The sequence below is a fragment of the Eptesicus fuscus genome, chromosome 8, assembly GCF_027574615.1.
Source record: "Eptesicus fuscus isolate TK198812 chromosome 8, DD_ASM_mEF_20220401, whole genome shotgun sequence".
Classification (NCBI taxonomy): domain Eukaryota; kingdom Metazoa; phylum Chordata; class Mammalia; order Chiroptera; family Vespertilionidae; genus Eptesicus; species Eptesicus fuscus.
In genome coordinates this window covers 5,106,065-5,125,654 of record NC_072480.1, presented here as the reverse complement: position 1 = coordinate 5,125,654, position 19,590 = coordinate 5,106,065, and the positions used below count along the sequence as shown (strand labels likewise).

At 37.5% G+C, this 19,590-nt stretch overlaps 1 protein-coding gene across 2 annotated transcripts in view; it reads left to right on the top strand.

Annotated features, from left to right (window-relative positions):
* The window catches only part of NBEA (neurobeachin), an 896,160-nt gene that overhangs the window by 360,293 nt on the left and 516,277 nt on the right, over window positions 1-19,590 (top strand). For both annotated transcript variants that reach the window (XM_028135810.2, XM_008158996.3), the window contains exons 32-33: window positions 8,757-8,911; window positions 13,004-13,130. In XM_028135810.2, the coding sequence (XP_027991611.2) occupies window positions 8,757-8,911; window positions 13,004-13,130 (282 nt within the window). The remainder of the gene's footprint in view (window positions 1-8,756; window positions 8,912-13,003; window positions 13,131-19,590) is intronic.

Here is a 19,590-nt window from a genome sequence, read left to right as displayed (position 1 = left end):
CAATCTTTGTATTTCTGTGGGGTCAGTTGTTATTTCACCTCTTTCATTTCTGATTTTGTTTATTTGGAACCTCAGACATATGGAACCTCTTAGCAATATGTTTATCAATACTTCTCTTAGGACAAAGGAAATTAAGGAGAAAATAAACAAATAGGATTACATCAAAATAAAAAGCTTCTGCACAGAAAAAAAATCAACAAAATGAAAAGAGAGCCTACTTTATGGGAGAACATTTTTGCTAATGATACATCTAATAAGGGGTTAATTTAAAAAAATATATAAGGGACTCATACAACTTAACAAAAGACAAACAATCTAATTTAAAAATGGGCAAAAGACCTAATTAGACACTTCTCCAAGTGGAGCTATAGAAGGCCAAGAGATATATGAAAAAATGCTCAAAGTCACTAATAATCCGAGAGATGCAAATTAAAGGGACAATGAGGTATCTACGTATACCTGTCAGAATGGCTATCATCAGCAAATCAACAAATGACAAGTGCTGGCAAGGATGTGGAGAAAAGGGAACCGTTGTGCACTGCTGGTGGGAATTCAGACTAGTGCAGTAGCTGTAGAAAACAGTATAGAGGTTTCTAAAAAAATTGAAAATGGAACTGCTGTTTGACCTAGTGATCTCACTTCTGGGAATATATCCTAAGAATCCTGAGACACCAGTCAGAAAGAATATATGCACCCCTACGTTCATACCAGCACTATTTATAATAGCTAAGATCTTGAAACAGTCCAAATGCCCATAAGTAGATGAGTGGATAAAAAAGCTATGGTACATTTACACAATGCAACTCTATGCAGCTGTAAAGAAGAAGGATCTCTTACCCTTTGAGGCAGCTTGGAGAGACCTGGAGAGTATTATGCTAAGTGAAATAAGCCAGTCAGAGAAAGACAAGTATCACATAATCTCACTCATATGTGGAATCTAATGAACAAAATAAATTGATGAACAAAATAGATCCAGAGACATAAAAGCATGGAACAGACTCATGAATTTCTGAGGGAAGGAGGGGGTAGGAGAAAGGGCAGGGAGTGATTAACCTGGGAACTTATATACATACTAGAGGCCCTGTGCATGAAATTCATGCATGGGGGTGTGTGTGCCTCAGCCCAGCCTGCACCCTCTCCAATCTGGGACCTCTCGAGGGATGTCCAACTGCCCGTTTAGACCCAGGATCGGGCCTAAACAGGCAGTCGGACATCACTCTCACAATCCAGGACTGCTGGCTCCCAACTGCTTGCCGGCCTGCCTTCCTGATTGCCCCTAACCGCTTCTGCCTTCCAGCCTGATCACCCCGTAACCACTCCCCTGACAGCCTGATTGATGCCTAACAGCTCCCCTGCCAGCCTGTTTGCCCCTTAACTGTCCTCCCCTGCAGGCCTGGTCACCCCTAACTGCCCTCCCCTGCAGGCCAGGTCCCCCCCAACTGCCCTTCCCTGCAGGCCTGGTCTCCCCCAACTTCCCTCCTCTGCTGGCCTGGTCACCCCTAACTGCCCTCCCCTGCAGGCTTGATCACCCCCAACTGCCCTCTCTTGCAGGCCTGGTCCTTCCCAACTGCCCTTCCGTGGTGGCCATCTTGTGTCCACTTGGGAGCAGCCATCTTTGACCATATGGGGCAGCCATCTTGTGTGTTGGAGTGATGATCAATCCGCATAGTACTCTTTTATTAGATAGGATAGAGGCCTGGTGCATTGGTGAGGGCCAGCTGGTTTTCCCTGATGGGTGTCCCGGATCAGGGTGGGAGTTCCCTTGGGGCATGGGGCGGCCTGGGCAAGGGGCCTGTGGTGGTTTGCAGGTCAGCCACGCCCCCCAGCGACCCAAGTGGAAGCCCTGGTATCTGGGATTTATTTACCTTTTATAATTGAAACTTTGTAGCTGAACCAAAGCAGGCCAGGGCTGCAGGAGCTTGGCTTCCTCCATTGCCGGGGGCAACCCAAGCCTCCTGCTCTCTCCAGCTCCGTGGCTGCCGCCATTTTTGTTGGAATTTATTTACCTTCTATAATTGAAACTTTGTAGCCTTGAGTGGAGGCCTGGGCCTGCCAGGGTGTGCGGAAAGCTTGGCTTCCTCCATTGCCGAGGAAACCCAAGCCTCCTGCTCGCTCTGTGGCTGCAACCATCTTGGTCAGGTTAATTTGCATACTCGCTCCTGATTGGCTTGTGGGTGTGGCTTGTGGGTGTAGCAGAGTGATGGTTAATTTGCATATTACTCTTTTATTAGGTAGGATATGGACACAGACAATAGAGTGGTGAAGGCCTGGAGGGATGGGTGCTGGGTGGAGGGGTCAATGGGAAAAAAAATAAACAAAGGGGACATCTGTAATACTTTCAACAATAAAGAGAAATTTTAAAAAAAAGAAGCTCACTGGCTTTAATGAGTCACTGTTGAAAAGCCCTTTCTTATCTTCAGTATCTCACTTCATACTTAAACAAATCTTGAGGTATATGTATAAAGTAGTATCCTTTTTACAAAATCCCTAAAACTAATTAATGGAGACACTCAAAATTCTGTCCTTAGACCACTTCTACTGTCTATTTGCACCCACTTTTTTTTTTAATATGTTTTATTGATTTTTTTGCAGAGAGCAAGGGAGAGGGATAGAGAGTTAGAAACATCAATGAGAGAGAAACATTGATCAGATGCCTCTTGCACAACTCCTACTGTGGATGTGCCCGCAACCAAGGTCCATACCCTTGATTGGAGTCGAACCTGGGATCCTTCAGTCCACAGACTGATGCTCTATCCACCGAGCCAAACCAGTTAGGGCTGCACCCACTTTTTGTGATTGATTCCATCCACTTTCCTAGCATTAAATAGCGTATTGACTTATGACTCCCAATTTTATGTCTTAGCCCAAACTTCTCACCTAAAGTATAGACTTATTTGTCCAGTTGCTTTTTCAGCAACACTACTTGGTGATTAATAAGTTAACAATTATTAAAAACCCTGCTCCAAACATAGTTTTCTATATGCTAGTTAATAGCATCTCAAGCAAACATCTTTATATCATCTTTGACTTTTCTCCCATTCCAGTCTTCTTCCAATTCTCTTTTCTCTATCTTTTAAGTATAGTCAAAATTTGACAGACTTTTCACTGCTTTCACTTTGCCATTCCAACTTAAATTGCCATCATTTCTTTCTTGAATTATTGTCACATTTTCCTATCCAGTCTCTTCCCACTCATTTGCCTTTTTCCACTTAAGTCTACCCTTAATATAGCAGCTAGAGTGATCCTGTTGTAGCCCAAGATCACATTCCTCCCCGTTCATAAGCTTTTAATGGCTTCTGATCCCACTCTATGAGAAAGCCAATGGACTACAATGACCTATGATGTGAGCCCCAATTACTTCTCTCATCTCATTTCATAACTCTGCCCATCACTTAGTCTTCTTGAGTCACACTATCACTGCTTTTCCCTCCACCTATAATACACTTCCCTGGATATCCTCATAGCTTTTTCCTTCACCCCCTTCAGTGTATCCTCAAATGCCACCTTTTTAGTGAGTGTTCTCTTAGCCATCTCTCCAATACTACTCCTTATGCTTTAGTTTTCTCATAGCACTTAATACCTGATATGCTATATTTACTCATTTATATAATTGTATTTTCTATCTCTCCTTATTGGAATATAAATTCCATGAGGGCAGATATTTTTGTCTGTTCTATACATTGCTATATTTAAGATCTTAGAAAATCCCTGACACATGATAGTGCTCAATAAATATTTGTTAAATGAATGAATGAATCTTAGATCACACCCCAGATCTCTGGCTTTGAGATAGGGTAAATCCAGTGATGGGAGAATTTGTACTTATATGTATTATGTATCTCTCAGTGGATTACAAAACATAATCAATCACTCAATGGAACATTTTGTGCTTTTTTGTTCATTTCTTTTCAATGGGATATTTTGGTGAAGTGAATTAGATTGCATAATTTCCTGGCTTGCAATATATTTTTTTAAATGTATTTTTATTGATTTCAGAGAGGAAGGGAGAGGGGAGAGAGATAGAAACATCAAAGATGAGATAGAATCATATATTGGCTGCCTCCTGCACGCTCCCTAATGGGATTGAGCCTGAAACCCAGGCATGTGTCCTTGACCAGAATTGAACCCGGAACCCTTCACTCCGTAGGGTTATCATCATATTTTGATGATAACCTTTATAATCTTGGAAGTATGGGAAGGTCATATGTATATACGGGAATTACCACTTGTTTATAGTTTGCAGTCTTAAAGGTGTAGGGCAGAAGTGTGAAATTGTGTGGAAAAACATGGAAAGAATACTTTTAAGATAGAAAAATGCAGTGGAAATTGTGTGTAATGTAGAGGATTCTAGGATTCTATCGGTATAAATAGCAAATGTAGAAGAGTGGAATATGTTAATATTTTAGGTTGGAGACTCTTAACTTCTAAGTGTGGCTATATTTTAAAAATCCAGATGAACAGTATATGCTCAATCTAGAAATTTTGTATGTATTCCAAAAACTTGTGTATATTTCAGGAAATTTATGAACCCTAGTGGGTACCCCAAGTGGATACAATAGACTTCTAGGTAAGCCTTTTAGAATAGGTGAAATAGGTAACCAAATGGCAAATGTTGAGTAACAACCTGATAGAAGATTTTTAAGAGCCAAAATGGATACCAATAATAAATCAACAAACAAGTGCTGGCAAGGATGTGGAGAAAAGGAAACCCTCGTGCACTGCTGGTAGGAATGCAGACTGTCGCAGCTGCTGTGGAAAACAGTATAGAGGTTCCTAAAAAAATGAAAATAGGGCTGTTGTTTGACCCAATGATCTCACTTAGTGGAATATATCCTAAGAACCCTGAAACACCAATTAGAAAGAATATATGTTTCCCTTATATTCATAGCATTATTTTCAAGAGCTAAGATATGGAAACAGTCCAAGTGCCCATCAGTAGATGAGTGTTTAAAAAAAGCTGTGGTACGTTTATATAATGGAATACTACGCAGGTGTAACAAAGAAGCATTTCTTACCCTGAGACAGCATGGATGGACCTGGAGAGTATTATGCTAAGGAAAATAAGCCAGGTAGAGAAAGACAAATATCACATGATCTCACTTACATGTGGAATCTAATGAACAAGATGAACAAAATTGTACCAGAGATATGAATACATGGAACAGAATAACATATCTCTGGGGAGGTGGGGGAAGAGATTAACTAAAGAATATATGTATAACCCAGGGCCAGAGAAAATAGTGTGGGGAAGGCCTGGGATAGGACAGGAGTTGGGTGGAGGGGGGCAAATAGGGAAAAAAGTGAGAGACATCTGTAATACTGTCAACAATAAAAAAAGAAATATAACAAGATTCCAAAAGATAATGAATGTGTTATTAACATATACTGATAAGTGTAAACTTTCAAATTATTTATAAAATAGATTTCTTAGGACATAGAATGGTTTCAGGTGTTACGGAATGGATAGTGTTGGTGAGGAAATGATATTAAGAACGGGAATGTACAGTCCTTTGGTTCCAGATAAATGATGTGGCCATAATAATCAAAGGAGACATAGTAGTTCTTATTAATGCATTAGGTTGTAGACAGAGAAAGAATCTAAGGAAACAGTCAAATCCAGCTTTCCAACCATCTCAACACATCCCCTTGTGACATGATCATCTTCTAAGCCATTACGGAGTTCATGAAAGCTACTAGATATTCTTCCTCTTGTTAGCCCTAATTTGATATTTGGATACACATGGAAGTTTCATCTTATTTCCTTCTCATATACCTGTTTCCTTATCAGATCTTTAATTGGTAAAATATTTTAGTCTTTCACCCTTTTCTCACATGTCTTGATTTCCAGATTTGCTATCATCCTAACTTTCCCCTTGTGGACATGATACTGTGAGTCTTGACATACGGTGCTCCAAACTGCACATAGGATTTTGTTTATGAGAGCTGACAATCAAAAAGTGTATCAGATTTATTGCTTCTTTCAATTGGGTACTGATATAGACCCAGATTGCAACAGTACTTTTGGGAGTCATAAAAGTATTAATAATAGCTAAAATGTATTGACCACTTGCAATATTCCAGGTAAAGTGCTAAGCACTTTATATGCATTATATCCTTTTATCTTTATAACAATTTTCTGAGTTTCATGCTATAGTGAATCTCATTTTAAAGGTGAGGAGAATGGAGCTTAGACAGATTTACTTGTCCAATGTAAGACATGCCCATATGTCTTGGTAATTATTGGAGGTAGGCTTCTAACTCAGGTTTGCTGTCATTAATAACTGGGTTTTTATCCACTGTGCTACTATATTTAAATACCATGCCATCTATCAGTCACTGCTATGTTTACTGTTAATGAAGTATCTGGAGACTTTCATATTAATTGCTATTAATTAGCATTGGTTTTTTAGTAGACATGCATATAATGTTGTTTGCATTTATTACAAGCCATTGTTACAGGTTGTTGAGGTTAAATTTTTTTTTCTCTCATCCATGTAACTAATTTTTCGTACTATAGTTCTCTAGCATTAGCACTTGACAAATTGCCTGCACTAGTCTTACAGAGAGAGTTTTTGCCCAAAGTAGGTAATGATCTGTTAATCAGAAATTTTTGGTAATGTGTTTCTACCATCTGTAAATTTGTATTACAGCACTGTTGATCAGCCTGTGTTTCTTTATTTTATCCATAAAGATATTAATGAGAGATGTAGGAAAAAAGTATAGTTTCACTAATGACTTATTTTCAAGACTTGATAATTTTGTTTTCTTTCTAGGTAGTCAGTGAAATAGTGCATCTCAACATTAGTTTTGACATTTAGAGAAGATAAACCCAAAATTACAGCTTGCTCTTTTTTAATTGATCTTTATGTAGATCATTATAACTTGATAGTGTATCTTAAAGGCAGATAATTATTTCAGTTTAGACAGTGGTAACAATTGTTAACATTTATAAGATAACTCATACTTGACAAAGTCCTTTTAAATTGTCTTCTTTAATCTCCCCCCTTATATGTGACATAAGTGTTATTAATCTTGCCATTTTTACAGTGATAAACAAATTTAAGATCACGTAGCTTGAGAATGATTTAGTTCTCATGACTAATTTTTCTAAGTCCGCATCCTATATTCTTTCATTGTCAGACTGCCTCTCAATGGTATAAATGAAGTAACTAGATAAACAATGGCCAATGAAGGGATTGAAAACATAATATGTGATTTGGATAGTTTAATAAATAGTTGAGAGTTCAGGGTTGAGTCTGATGAATTTGAATGTACCCATAAAAAGAAAAGAACCGGGATAATGGGGGGATGAGGACACGTATAATACCTTAATCAATAAAGAAATTTTAAAAAAAAGAAAGAAAAGAACCTAGTACCCATATGTAATGAAGAAAATTTTTTTGGCACAAGTCAAATTTTCAAGGCTATAACCTCTGGTTATAAAAAAGTCATAAAGTTATTTGAGCATGAGCCATTGATACAGATTCCTTGAAGTAGAGCTTTTTAATGGGAAAATTGTAAAATATAGATACACTTAAAGATCTAATTTAGATTAGATATTTTGTGTTCACCATCACCAGTTTTCAACCATTACGCTTGAGCTTAAAACATCTAATTTGTAGATCAGTGATTTTTCAGCTGTTATGGCATACCAGTGTGTTGCAAGAATTTTTAAAACATGCAGTATCTGATTCTTTAGTCAGGGGAATTAACCTTAGGTTGTCAAATTAAAATGACAACAGCCAACACAACAATAGCTGTCTGATGTGAATGAAGCAAAATTATACCTAAGTTTTGTCAGATTGGCAAAATATATAACATTATTTTTTGGTGGGCTGCAGAATTTTAGTAATTAGTTTATGTGTGCCATGAGATGAAAAAGATTGAAAATCGTTGTTCTAGATAAGTTCAATATGTTCTTGAAAGTATGCATTAGATGAAGTAGCAGTGCTGTAAAATTTGAGAAGAATAAAGCCTCCTGCAAAGAAATAAAGATACCTGGTATTATGTTAGAAAAATAATTTCTTTATCCTTTAACTAATATTCCTACTATTTATAATTTAAGGTTATCACAATGTCACATTCAAACTTTTTGTGTGAAATTCATTTAAATATGCTAAAGAAATATGGAAGAAAATACTCAGCTCCTATGTTCAGAAAGTCAAGGCTTAAAAGCTAATAGATTTTCACCAAATGTCTAGTGTATAGTCATAGTTCTTTTTCATTCCATTCCTACTATGATGAATAATTCAATTTTGTTCATAAAAATAAAATATAAACTTATTTAGTATCAGAGTTCTTGGTTTAATTTTTTGCTTTACTATGAAGAAGATTTAGAATTTGGTTTTCAAAGTTCTTACAACTGTTTTACAGATGGAGTATAAAATGTAGGTAAGGTGGACATTTTATGTATATTTTGCAAAAAAAAAAAAAAAAAGCCAATTGTGCAGATGCAAAATATTCTAACTTGAGCACACATTTTCCCAAATTCATGATTATAGCCCACATGCCATCTTGAGAAATGTTTGAAAACTTCAATTCTGCATAAATGTTTACTACATGAATTATAGTAGTGAATACACTTTACAGTATACTTAGTATCCATATTGTTTTCAACAATGAAGTTGTGCTCAGGAGTTTTAAAGCAAGGGAAAAGGAAGAAAAGAAAATAGTGTCTTGTCTGTGTGTCTGCCATGGGAGGAGTACACTTCGTCAAAAGCTTGTGTTGTGTGTCACCTCCTGTCCCTTCTTTGCAGGAGTGTGGTGGTGCCCGTGAAGAAGCCGCCCCCGGGCGGTTTGGCCGTGACCACTGTGGGGGCCCCTGCGGCCGGGAGTGGGCCGCCAGCAGGCAGCACTGCCAACATATTTGCTGCCGCTGGAGCTACACCAAAAAGTATGATTAATACAACAGGTATTGTCCTTATATATTTTTGTGATATCTCATCTTTTTCTTTCTGTTTTCTGTATCTTCATTTTTGTGCTTATTTGATATTAAAAATAAAATACCCTGATCATTTAAGGTTATCTTAATTTTTAAGAAGGTTCTACCTTATGTTACTACCTTTCAGAATTTGTCTATAATTCTAGGGTGTATTTTTTCATGGTCATTTGAGAGGACACTTAGTAATTGTGGTTTTGAGTCTTCTCAAAACATAGTACTTACTTTCAGAGTGAAATCAGATTGCCGAAAGATATTTGGGGAGCAAAACCAATGGTAATTTGAACACTGAAGTTTAATATGTAAAAAAGTAGTACATTTTATCAAGAATAACAAGGTGTACTAAATATGTTAGTGACAGAAACTAGATTTCGTGACATTTACTGGTTGAATCCTAATCTATATTTTTGCTAACTCCTCTAAGGGAAGGCGGAGCGCCCCTAAGAACCTTGATGATATCTAAGATCTTCAACTTGTAAAAAAAATGCATGTGACTAAGAACCATTGTATCACATTGAATTAGTATATATACCTCGATTACAATTGTATCCAATTCATTGTCCAACATTTTTCTAATGATTCTAGGGACAGGCAATTCCAAATCACTACAGATTTTAAAAGCCTGCCTAAATAGCCTTTTTAAAAATTTTTGGTAAATTTCCAGAAATGTTCCTGTTGATTAATAGCTAAATAAATCCTTACCCACATCTTTGTGATTCCATTTTAGGTATTTATACAGCGCAAGATGATCCCTGACTTTTCTTCCCTGATTGTAGTAGCTTCTCTTCTTCAAACTTTTCCATCTATTATCATTACCTAGATTATTAATTTCATAGCTCTTCTTTGTGCTTTCTGTATCTGTGTTGTTTATCATACCACCAGAGTGACATAGCATGAGCAACACGTTTATGTGGTTATAGTAAGTAGAATGTACTCTGATATTTATATGAGCAAATAAACATCATTGATGGCATTGTGCTAAAGAACATAACATCTTTGATTTACCTGTATTATAAATAAATACATTTGGCTTTTCTGAAGACTTTATATAAATTTTTTTGTATTGTTTACAATCTTACTCTTTATATTCATTTTGCTTTCTAGATATAGGAATACAAATGTTTTTCTTTTACCAAAATATATACCAGAAAATGTGTTAAGGTTTTTAACATATGCCAATGTGCCAATGTAGTAGAAAAAAAAATCTGCATTTGGTATTTATTGAATAAGTCCTTATTTTTAAAATACAGGTAAATGAAAAATTAAATCAGCTTTTTATCTTTATATGAAACAAGTTATTTTGTTCTAATGTGTATTTTATGAATAAATAAGAAATATAGGAAGTGATGGTAACAAGAGGTCTGATAGTATGAAGTATATCCTATATAATAATAGACAAATATGCAAATTGACCATACCTCCGAAACATCCACAAGCCACGCCCACAAGCCACACCCACCATCCAATCAGAGCGAGTATGCAAATTAACCCAAACCAAGATGGCTACAGCCACAGAGAGCAAGGTTTCCTAGGTAACAGAGGAAGGCAAGCTTTCTGCCTGCCATTGCCAGGCCTAAGCCTCCACTCAAGCTACAAAGTTTCAATTATAGAAGGTAAACAAATTCAAACAAATGGCGGCAGAATGGAGCTTGAGAGAGCAGGCCAGGGTTGCCGCCGGCAATAGGGGAAGCAAAGCTTTCCACACTCCTTGGCCAGGCCCACCCGCTTAAGGCAACAAAGTTTCAATTATAACCCCAACACAAATGGATGCGGGCCTCGGAGGGAGCCCCAGGCTTGGCTCTGCTCCAGGCTACAAAGTTTCAGTTGTAGAAGGAAAATAAATTCCAGATACCAGGGCCTCTGCTTGGGTAGCCAGGGGACGTGGCCGGCCTGCAAACCACCACAGGCCCCTCGCTCAGGCTGCCCCACACCCCAAGGGAACCCCACCCTGATCAGGGACACTCTTCAGGGCAAACCAGCTGTCCTGCCCCCATGTGGACACAGGATGGCCACCACAAGATGGCCAGCAGGAGAGGGCAGTTGGGAGGCACCTGGCCTGCAAGGGAGGGCAGTTGAGAAAGACCAGGCCTGTAAGGGAGGGCAGTTGGAGGTGATCAACCCTGCAGGAGAGGGCAGTTAGGGGTGACCAGGCCGGCAGAGGAGGGAAGTTGGGGGCAAACAGGCTGGCAGCAGAGTGGTTATGGGGTGATCAGGCTGGCAGGCAGAAGCGGTTAGGGGCAATCAGGAAGGCAGGCAGGCAGGCAAGCAGTTGGGAGCCAGCAGTCCTGGATTGTGAGAGGGATGTCCGACTGCCCGTTTAGGCCCGATCCCAGAGATCGGGCCTAAACGGCCAATCGGACATCCCTTGAGGGGTCCCAGATTGGAGAGGGTACAGGCTGGGCTGAGGGACAACCCCCCTCCGTGTACGAATTTCATGCACCGGGCCTCTAGTAATATTATAATGAAAAATAAAATCCTGTATAATAAAACCCTAATATGCAAGTAAACTGAACGGCGGAAAGACTGGTCACTATGATGCACAGTGACCACCAGGGGGCAGACGCTCCATGCAGGAGCTGCCCCCTGGTGGTCAGTGCTCTCCTACAGGTGGAGCGCTGTTCAGCCAGAAGCCGGGCTCACGGCTGGTGAGTACAGTGGCGGTGGTGGGACCCTCTCCCGCCTCCGCTGCAGGCAGGCAGTAAGGAGGGAGGGGTCCTGGACTGTGAGAGCTCCGGACTGCGAGAGGGATGTCTGACATCCCCCGAGGGGTCCTGGATTGCGAGAGGGCACAGGCTGGGCTGAGGGACCCCTCCCCGCCCAGTGCACGATTTTCGTGCACCGGGCCTCTAATGGAAGTAATAAACTCCCTCCTTAGAGGTTTTGTTGGCTTACAAAATGTGCATACACATTTTGTGGGCCAACATCTAAATGGGGCCCATTATCCAGTTTATAAAAGGTGTCTCAAAAAATGTGTACGCACTTTGAATGATTATAAAGTCAGTGTTTATTAATATATAGTTAAACTTCAGAATTTAAAAGAATCTACAGAAATGAATAAAATTTTTTGCCAAGCCTATTTTCAAACTGATGAACATTCTAATCCAGGAACTGCTGATAAAGTTAAGTAATGGAATCGCAAATATCAAGAATAATTTCTTTCGGTATTTGTGTGCCCTGCATTCATCAACTGTTGCTTGTTTTGTTCCGTAAAATTTATCTTTATGTATCCCTATAAAAAAAAGTCTAGTGGCACTTTGGGATAAATTTTCTTTGTTCAAAGCTTAGTCTGGCTTTACCCATTATTTCAAATTTGTTAAACGTGAAAAGGAATGAAAATTAAGTGAATTATCAGCTGTTGAAGTATGGGTACATTTTGGGGGGATAGCCTGTATTTTGGTACAGAGATGCTTTATGTATTAAGAGTGGAAATCCCAGGAAGCAATCCTGTTTTATGGGAATTAATATAAGATAAAATAATATTTAGGAACACTAGATGTCTCTCAACTCCACAGGTATTTCATATACTTAAGAATTATAGAAAAGTCTGTTCTAAAATGGCATCTTCATATCATTGAGAACTCATTTTAAAATCAGGTAGAGATATACTCATTATAGCCCTTCTTATATAATCATTCTATCAAAATAAGCATTTGGTGCTCTAGTGCTACAAATTTATACTCAGACAATTTATTGTTAATTATATATTAGATGATGGAAACTAAAAATATTACAGCATAGCCATAAAACAGATAAATTTTCTAGATCTAACTTTGCATGGTTTTATCAGTCACATTTTATCTAAAATTATTTTCATTTGTTGATGTCTTTTTGTAATATATAGTTTTGTTAGATTAATATAAGTAAATCAACTGGAATTTAATGCAACACATTAACTATAATTATAAGTAGTTATTAGTGTACTAATAGCCAATTATTTTTAATTGTTAAATTCTGTTTTGAAATTCAGATGAGTAATTCTTCAAAATCAGATAGCAATAATGTAATGAAAATTATTTTGTTAAATGAATTTGTGTCTAAAGTTAAAAATTACTGTTTTGGAAACAGGTGCAGTGGATTCAGGGTCCTCGTCCTCTTCCTCCTCTTCTAGTTTTGTGAATGGTGCTACCAGCAAAAACCTCCCAGCTGTACAAACTGTTGCTCCAATGCCAGAAGACTCGGCTGAAAACATGAGGTATACATTACAATTTGTTTGATGTTTTACTCATTTTACTCCCTCCCTGCCCTTTCAAACATAGTGAAACTGTACACAATGAACACAAAGGCAGGGGAGGGTGGGGATAAGGGGGAGAGATGAACCAAAGGACTTGTATGCATGCATATAAGCCTAACCAATGGGCACAGACACCAGGGGGGTGAGGGCATGAGTGGGGGGGATAGGAGGGGTAATGGAGGAATAAGGACACATATGTAACACCTTCATCAATGAAATTTTTTTAAAAAAAGGTATAGCTAAGAATTTTTGAGAATGGTATTATGTATTGTGACTACATTTCATAATTGCATTGTTTTAATACTTTTACCTTGTTATTCATTGTACAAAAATCTGTTATCATATTTCAGCATCCAGAGATCTTGAATACTTTTCAGACATTAACTCTTCTGAATATATAATCCATTGTCATATAGCATGTTACAATATCCAATAAAATAAAAAACACACACAAATGATAAAATTGGGCATCTTTGGGATGATGAAGAAAAGTTTAAATATAGACTTTCAAAATAAACTTTTAAATTATAGGTTAACATATAATTGGAACTTGAATAACCAAACACTTTTTTATTGTGATTAATAGCTAAACATGTTTTTAGCTCTGGCCAGTGTGGCTCAGTTAGTTGGGTGTCATCCCATGCACTGAAAGGTTGCCTGTTAGATTCCAGGTCAAGGCACATTCTTAGATTGAGGGTTCAGTCCCTGGCAGGAGGCAGCCAATCGATGTCTCCCTCTCACATAGATGTTTCTCTTCCTTCCTCTCCCTTCCTCTCTCTCTAAAAATCAGTAAAAAAAATCTTAATTAAAAAATATTAAATTGATTGGAGTGATATTGGTCAACATGAACATATGGCTTTCTGTGTTACAAGATCTTACATTGCACCATATGGCTACCACCCAGAGTCAAACCTTCTCCTGTCACCTTATATTAGGACCACTTTGCTTAGTAGCATATCAGAGAGCATTCCTAGAAGAGACTGGCCTACATTCTTGGAGTCTCACACACACACACACACACACACACACACACACACACACACGAAGGTACATGTGTGTATTCACATTTTTAATTCAAGTATTACACAAATGCAGAGTGTAAAAGCTCAATGAACAAATGGACACACTCATATTACCATCACCAAAATCCAAAAGCAGAATGTTACTAGTACCCCAATAGCCCAACATTGTGCTCTTTTTCTTTGCACTATTCTTGCTCCCCTTCAGATTCACTATCCTGACTTTTAGGACTAGGTTAGTTTTGTATTTTTTGAATTTTATATAAATGGATTGTACAGTATGTACTCTTTTGTCTCTGGCTTCTTTTGTTCAACATTATGTTTATGAGGTTCATCCATGTTGTGTATAGCAAAAGTTTATTTTTATTCCATTTTTATTCCTTTGTGGGAATAAAATTACAAAAACATTACAATTTATTAATCTATCTCACTGATGATAGTCATTGGAATTTTCTAGTTTGGGGCTATTACAAATAATGCTATGTTTTACATAGCAGTGCTGCTTGTACTGCTACTTTTAGTTGGATTTCACATTTGTATGTGTACCTTTTGGGTAAATAACATGGAGTAGTATTTCTGATTCATAGTATTTGTGCAAGTTCAATTGTATTAGATAATGCTAGTTGGTTTTCTAAAGTGGCTATGTAAGTTCACTCAGCAGCAACATATGAGAGTTCATATTTATTCACATCTTTAACAATGCTTAGTATTATCAATCTTATATTTGCACCATTTTGGTAGAAGTATAGTGATGTTCCATTGTATTTTTAGTTTGCATTTTCCTGATGATTAATGAAGTTGAGCACTCTCTTATATATTTATTGGTCTTTCATTTTCCTTTTTTGTAATTTACCTGTTGAAGTCCTTTTTTGATTAAAAAATGCAGTTACTTATCTTCTTTTTATTAATTTTAAAGGTTCTTTATGCATTTTTAAATTAAGCCCTGTGATGATTATGGTATCTGTCTATTTATGATCTATCTATCTATCTATCTATCTATCTATCTATCTAATCTGTTTTGTTGCTTTATATGATCTGTTTTGATCATATGGAAATTGTAAATTTTAATGAAACAGTTTATCTAGTTTTGTTTGTTAGTGCTTTTTCTGTTGTAGGTGATATCTTTGCGTACATTTTTCCTACCTTACCTTCTTGTTTTTTATACTTAGATGTATGCTTCATGTGGAATTAAGTTTTTTGAATTTAATGAGGATGGGAATAATATGGATATGACCCAGCACCATTTATATGAAAAAAACAAAACAAAAAAACTCTTCTTTCCCCCATGCTCTGCCACTTTTGTCACAAATCAAGTGTCCCTGTATACTAGACGCTTGTTTAGCAATCAGTTGCACCACATTTGCCTGTTTGTCTATCCTTGTGCCATAATGCCATAATTACTTATAGGTTTAATTAAGATGAATATCTTGCCTGGCTGGTGTAGCTCAGCAGTTGAGCATTGACCCAGGAACAAAGAGGTGACCAGTTCGATTCCCGGTCAGGTTACATGCCCGGTTTGCAGGCTCGAACCCCAGTGTAGGGGTGTGCAGGAGGCAGCCGATCAATGATGCTCCTCTCATCAATGTTTCTATCTATCTATCCTTCTCTCCCTTCCTGTCTCTCTCAATATAAATGAGAACATATTTAAAAAAATAAAATGAATATCTTGTTGAGTAAGCTCTTTTCAACCTGTCCTCTTTTTCAAGAAAGTTTAAGCTATTCTTGATTCTTTGCATTTGTTTAGATTTTAGAATTAATTTGCTAATATACAAGTTAAAAACAATTTGTTGTGGTTTTGGCAAGGAATGGGATTTATAGATCTATTGTATTTGGAGTTATACTGCATCTATAAATCTCCCTAAAGATTGTGACTTCCAAACTATAAACATCTCATATAGCCCTTCAATTTCTTTAATTTTTCTTAAAATTTTTTCAGGAACAGTGTTTACTGTTCTATGTTGGAGTCATATGTTTCTTACTTGAGTTATTCTGAGAATTTTAATATTTTGTATTTGTATATTTTTCTGTATTTAGTTTTTAAATTAACTCTTCTGAGATCATTTGTTTATATTGTTTAACTGCAATTATGTTTGCTTTTTTTTCAAATATATTTTATTGATTTTTCACAGAGAGGAAGGTAGAGGGGTAGAGAGTTAGAAACATCGATGAGAGAGAAACATCGATCAGCTGCCTCCTGCACACCTCCCACTGGGGATGTGCCCGCAGCCACGGTACGTGCCCTTGACCGGAATCGAACCCGGGACCTTTCAGTCCACAGGCCGACGCTCCATCCACTGAGCCAAACCGGTTTCGGCCAATTATGTTTGCTTTTGATAGGCATTAGAATACTACATGACATAATGCAATCAAGGTGATAGAGCTAATAATTTTCTGGTTCACCACTACTCTAGGTTGTAATTCTACAGAGTCCCACCTTGAATCATGAGGTTTTTCTAAGTGCTTCCTCCCTTTTGGCCCCTGAACTTCTTTTTCCCCATAAGTGTGTTAAAATTTTTGTTCAACTACTAAGACATTGAACTGCTTCTTTCAAAAACATGTCTATAAGATAAAAGTGGCCCAAATGCCAAAATCACCTCGTTAGGGTTTCTTTTTTTTTTTTTTAGGATCATGGTCAAATAAAGGGATGCTATCTTTATTTTCCATTGCCCTCAATAGGTGATTTTGTTTTGGTTTGGTTTTTGTCCAGCTCTTGTAGTTGTTCTAAGCAGGAGGATCAGACTATGAAAGGTGGGACTCCAAATTGTTTTTATATTGCTAGTCTATTTTTTTTTTCTAAATTAGATTGATTATATGTATTGAATGGCTCAGTGTTCTTTAATCACTTCTTTCAATGGGATTATGTTATATCCATTCTGTCCTGTAATTATATCATGGGCAAAGTTAATTTTCTCACATTTTCAACTCAGAAAAAATGTAGTTAAGAATGATGTAAGTTTTTACATCACTATCACATCCAATTAAATATTTTCAGCTCCTTACTCTGGCTTTCTTTATATTAGGATTTTAATGATATTTCTTTGTCCTTCCTTTTCTTCTTTTTTTTTAGTGTTTAGATTATTTTATTCTTTTTGTTGGTTTTAAAGGAATGGTTGCACACAGTGAAACATTAAAACAGAACCAATTTAAAACCTTCTTATAGTAAATTTTGTAGTAGATTAATTATAGGCATTTTAAACAATATTTAAACTATACTCATTAAACCATTGGTAATCAAAATGCATCATGCCTGTGACCAAATAGATCTATTAAAACGAAGAACACAGGCCTTTTTAGTTGGAATATGTCCTTCCTTTTCTTTAAACTTATCTCTATATAGTTTTAAAACAACAACAATAAAACTTTTTTAACTTTCATAGGAATAATGCTTTATTATTTATTTGTTTGTTTGTTTGTTTAAATCTTTATTGTTGAAAGTATTACATATGACCTCCTTTTTCCCCCATTGACCTCTTCCATCCCGCCCCTGTCCCCCACTTCAGGCGATCACTGCCCCATTGTCTGTGTCTCTGGGTTCTGCATATATACATGCAAGTTCATCGGTTGCTTTCTTCCCACCCACCCTCTCCTGCCTTCCCTCTGAAGTGCGGCAGTCAATAGACCCTGCTTTTTATTTTTGATATCAATTTTACAGTTTATATTTTAACTAATGTTTTTACATAATTTACATTTAATAGAGTTACTGATATGGTTACATTCATATTTATCAACTTGCTACTTGTTTTCTAAAAAATATTGTTTTCCATCTATCTTTTACTTTCAATTTTCCCTTACTGTGCATTCTTCTATGTTAATGGAGTATTTTTATATAGTTTTTCCCTAATATTGGCTTTTTTGTTTATCTTTCAAATATTTTCAGGGGTTACCTAGGGCTTACTCCAGAAGTCTTTAAATTATTGTAGTTAATCTTTAACATTATTTTACTGTTCCATGTGTAGTATAAGAATCTTAAAATGGTTTACCATTAAGTACTCTTTCCCATCCTTTGTGTTAATTTTGTCATACATTTTACATGTCTCATTGAGAAACAGTACATCACTATTGTTTTTACTCTGAGTAGTCCATTATCTATATAGCAATTTAGGCCCGATCCCACTGGGATCGGGCCTAAACGGGCAGTCGGACATCTCTCGAGGGGTCCCAGATTGGAGAGGGTGCAGGCTGGGCTGAGGGACACCCCCCACCCCCGTGCACGAATTTCGTGCACCGGGCCTCTAGTCCTATCTAATAAAAGGATAATATGCAAATTGACCATCACTCCATGGCCACCACAAGATGGCCAGCAGGAGAGGGCAGTTGGGAGGGACCAGGCCTGCAGGGGAGAGCAGTTGGGGGGGACCAGGCCTGCAGGGGAGAGCAGTAAGGGGTGACCAGGCCTCCAGGGGAGGGCAGTTAGGGGTGACCAGGCCTGCAGGGGAGGGTAGTTAGGGGTAAACAGCTGGCAGGGGAGTGGTTAGGGGGTGATCAGGCTGGCAGGCAGAAGCAGTTAGGGGCAATCAGGAAGGCAGGCAGGCGAGCAGTTGGGAGCCAGCAGTCCTGGATTGTGAGAGGGATGTCCAACTGCCCATTTAGGCCCTATCCAGATAGGATTGGGCCTAAACGGGCAGTCGGACATTCCTCGAGGGGTCCCAGATTGGAGAGGGTACAGGCTGGGCTGAGAGACACCCCTCTGTGTATGAATTTCGTGCACCAGGCCTCTAGTATTTAATAATAGTGGTGAGAGTGGACATTTTTGTCTTGTTCCTGATCTTAGATGAAAAGCTTTCAGCTTTTTACCATTATGATGTTAGCTGTGAGTTTGTCATATTGAAGTAAGTTCCTGTATAACCACTTTTGAACAGTTTTTTTAAATCATAAAAGGATGTTGAATTTTGTCAAATGATTTTTCTGCATCTATTAAGATGATCATATGATTTTTATACTTGGTTATGTTTATGCAATGAATCATATTTTGTGAATATTGAACCACCCTTGTATCTCTGATGTACATCTCATTTGATCTTGGTGTATATATTTTTTAATATAGTGCTGAATTTAACTTGTTATTATTTTGTTGAAGATTTTTACATATCTGTTCATCAGAGATACTGACTCTTAATTTTCTTTATTTGTGGTATTCTTGTCTGGTTTTGGTGTCAGGGTAATGCTGGCTTGCTAGGATTATTTGGGAAGTTTTTCTTCGTCACCAATTTTTTTGAATAGTTTGAGGACAGGTATTAATTTTTCTTCAAATGTCTGGTAGAATTCCCATATGAATCTGCTGGATCTTGAGCTTTTATTTTTCAGAGTTATTTTTTATTACTGTTTCAATTTATTGCAAGTAATCAGTTTACTCAGATTCTCTGTTTCTTCCTGCTTTAGTCTTGGAAGGATGTATATTTCTA